General features: G+C 40.4%; 1 protein-coding gene across 1 annotated transcript; it reads left to right on the top strand.

Moving 5' to 3' along the window:
• The first annotated feature begins 2,041 nt into the window (after positions 1-2,041).
• Positions 2,042-2,974, top strand: LOC466837 (olfactory receptor 8B12). The gene is given in 1 exon segment (XM_009424421.3): positions 2,042-2,974. A coding segment is annotated over 1 exon segment (933 nt).
• The last annotated feature ends 928 nt before the right edge of the window (positions 2,975-3,902 follow it).

Raw genomic sequence — 3,902 nt, 5'->3', positions numbered from 1 at the left:
AAAATAAGTAAATATCTTAGAGACAGAGACATAGGATAGACAATTTTAATCCAGCAGAGGTTGGAGGTATGAGTAAAAGAAAGAAAAAGACAAATGCAAACCAAAGAGGAAGAACAAATGTGGATGTGTTCCTGCAGTGGGAGTCTGGTCTACTAGGACTCAGTTTGAGGGCACTGAACAGATGGAAAGTCAGTTGGGAGAAGTGCTCAAAGAAAAGTGGGTGGAAGGCAGGGACAGCCAGAGGGAATTTTGACTAGTTATTAATTTAGAGAAAGGCTGGTCTTGGTAGACATTGAGAGCAGTTACCTGATAGGGATTCTTGTTACCATTAAACATACACTCCATGAGAGGACAGGGGAGGGGAACGAGAGAAGTATTTTCTTGTCTGAGCTGGGAGTAGAGTAGTGCAATTAATTCCTGAGATGAGTGGAATATGAATAAATTATTGAATAGCCTATTCTAAATTACAATAGCCCTTTGTGTTAACCTTTCCAGGCTCTAATTGCTTCCTTTTAAAAATTAAATTCATTGAATATTTACTTGTTATTTTCCAAGAGACTGTCAGATCCAAGAAGGCAAGGGCTCTGCTTTATGGATTTCAGTAGCTGTCCTTGGGAGGTAGTTTAGTCTAGCAGCTACATAAGGGGCTTGGAGTCAGACAGACCTAAACATACCTGTGGACTCTGAAACATCTTGTCTCTGTGAGCAACTTACCTGTAAAATAGGTATTGTGAGAAATAAATAAAGATATGTTTGTATATGTGTACTTTGGATCTTGGCAGCTGGAATAAGGGTACTATGTCAGGTACTAAATTATTGGGTATTCAACAAATGGTAATGATAATCATTTTTTTCACAATGATTTTCTCTTAATAGTACAGGATACACGTTAGTAGAAAGCCAAATCAAGCAATTCCAAGAGATAAACAAACATTTCTTCTTCTCTAGGGAAAATAATTGCTAAGCAAGTGGTCTTGAGGGAGTCTCTATCTTAATGGCCAGATCATTGAGGTCTGTAATCCAGAATAAAACTCTTTAGTCTTTTGTTATTCACTGGTCAGGAAAAAGCTTTGTCTCCTTCCTGGAAGCTGGAGAGGCCGTTGGGCAAATGAACAATTGGAAGTCATGTCCTTCAGTGCAGGAAGCGTTATGAGATACATTAGAGGTTCTGATCCTTTGACCTGTACTGGGAAGAGAGGGCTTTGAGCTCAGATCTGTCATCTTGTCTTCACTAGGGTCATCTTCCTCCCCAGAATGTGAAAAAGAGGCAGTAGAGTATAGCATTTATGGCTCTAAAGGGAAGGAAGGTGAGTGCCTGCCCCGATGCTGGTCACTTATGTAACATGGTGATTTCAAGTGCAAACCATTTGAGCCATACTGCCGAAATTCACCTTCTGGCTGCAACTCGGTGGTTTGGGGACTTTTGTCTAGTTATGTCATCTTACTTGTTTCATCTGTAAAATGAAGATAATAATATTGCTACATGGCTCTTCAAACAGAACCTCTTATAGTAACCACTCAATAAGTGTCAGCTTTAAAAAATTATTAAATGTACAGCCACTTGAGCTAAGAGATCTTGGAAAAGCATGAGCTCACCTACTTAATCTGACAGTGTGGACCCAGAGGTGGAAGCTCTGAGCAGAGCCACTGTGGCTTCTGCATCTCAGGATTCCCTTCAGGGAAGAGGTCCAGGTTTTACCAAGTGAAGCAGAGACAGGAGAGGGAAAGATATAGAAAAGGGACTGACTCAAGGATCTAAAAGACATTTGGATTATTTTTGGTACTCCTTTCTTCAGCAGATCCAGCTCTCATTCTGCAGTTACAGTTTAGTCTCATATTACATTTTGGGAGTTATAATCACTTGGACTGTGAAGATAGACCCACAGTGAGTGGTAAAAACTTTCCTACCAAAGTTCAAATCTCTCTCCTTGGATTCCTTTCCTAAGAATGGGAGATAGAGACTAAGAATGTGGTGGTGACGTTTCTTTCTAAGTGGTCCTCTTCTCTTGTCCCCTCAGACTCTCCTGCCTGACCAAAAAGAATGGCAGCCAAAAACTCTTCTGTGACAGAGTTTATCCTCGAAGGCTTAACCCACCAGCCGGGACTGCGGATCCCCCTCTTCTTCCTGTTTCTGGGTTTCTACATGGTCACCGTGGTGGGGAACCTGGGCTTGATAACCCTGATTGGGCTGAACTGTCACCTGCACACTCCCATGTACTTCTTCCTTTTTAACCTCTCTTTAACAGATTTCTGTTTCTCCAGTACCATCACTCCCAAAATGCTGATGAGTTTTGTCTCAAGGAAGAACATCATTTCCTTCACAGGGTGTATGACTCAGCTCTTTTTCTTCTGCTTCTTTGTCATCTCTGAGTCCTTCGTCTTGTCAGCGATGGCGTAGGACCGCTATGTGGCCATCTGTAACCCACTGTTGTACACAGTCACCATGTCTTGCCAGGTGTGTTTGCTCCTTTTGTTGGGTGCCTATGGGATGGGGTTTGCTGGGGCCATGGCCCACACAGGAAGCATAATGAACCTGACCTTCTGTGCTGACAACCTTGTCAATCATTTCATGTGTGACATCCTTCCTCTCCTTGAGCTCTCCTGCAACAGCTCTTACATGAATGAGCTGGTGGTCTTTATTGTGGTGGCTGTTGACGTTGGAATGCCCATTGTCACTGTCTTTATTTCTTATGCCCTCATCCTCTCCAGCATTCTACACAACAGTTCTACAGAAGGCAGGTCCAAAGCCTTTAGTACTTGCAGTTCCCACATAATTGTAGTTTCTCTTTTCTTTGGTTCTGGTGCTTTCATGTATCTCAAACCCCTTTCCATCCTGCCCCTCGAGCAAGGGAAAGTGTCCTCCCTGTTCTATACCATAATAGTCCCCATGTTAAACCCATTAATCTATAGCTTGAGGAACAAGGATGTCAAAGTTGCCCTGAGGAGAACTTTGGGCAGAAAAATCTTTTCTTAAGAAAGGAGTAGTATTGGAGGAAGGAGATACAATGCTTTGCTTATTAGTGTGTGTTTTCAGTGAGATTCAAGTTCCATTTTTTTCCTGTCTTGTACAGAAAAAGAATTTTAAATCTTTACATTTGGATGAGTATTAAGTGCAGACATATTCTCCCTGTCTCTGCTTCACCTAGTTATTCCAGGATTTCTTCATTTTATGCAAATTTTTCTATAATCATAGATCATTTAATCGTGAATTGGCCTTACACATTATTTAATCTAGTCTCTTCAATTAACATGTGTTGGAGACTCAGAAATACATATGTTGCTCAAGGACACACAACTACTCGGTGCCACAACTGGGAATGGAATCCAGGTCCTTGAATTCCAAGCTGCTTTTTTTTTCTTTATGTCATTTTTTCATGCTTCATTGCTGCCCTTGCAGATATCCTTTTAAAAGTAAGAAAACTTAACACATTAAAACCTAATTCTATTCATAGTAATTTAATGTGACCTCTCAATAAATAATTTTTAAATATTTCATTTTTTTTCAAGAGGATAGAAGATGAAACATTTTCTTAAGTTGGTCTTCACCAAATGAGAAGAGAATTGTGTCAAGTTTGTAGAATGTGACTGACATTGAGTTAAGATTGAGGTTGTGTGGAACCCTAGGAACCCAGTCTAGGGAATTAGGACTTCCATAGGATTAAGGGTTATAAAGATGCTGAGTAGAAATCATACATTCATTTGAAGACTTAAAGAATCAGAATGTAGAGCTTTTTCAAGGGTTAGTTTGGGTGTTTGAGCTGTGATGGAGAAATATGTGGCTTAGGATAATCAACTAAGGGTCTGGAAGTTTTCGAGGCGAAGTAAATACTGTTGAGAATCTAGTTAGTTATTAAAACAGCACTAAGCAGCTGATTATTAAAAGAGGCAATTTCCATTGAATT

Source organism: Pan troglodytes, chromosome 9 (genome assembly GCF_028858775.2).
Source record: "Pan troglodytes isolate AG18354 chromosome 9, NHGRI_mPanTro3-v2.0_pri, whole genome shotgun sequence".
NCBI lineage: Eukaryota > Metazoa > Chordata > Mammalia > Primates > Hominidae > Pan > Pan troglodytes.
The sequence above is the reverse complement of the archived record's forward strand: the minus strand, read 5'-3'. Positions and strand labels throughout refer to the sequence as shown.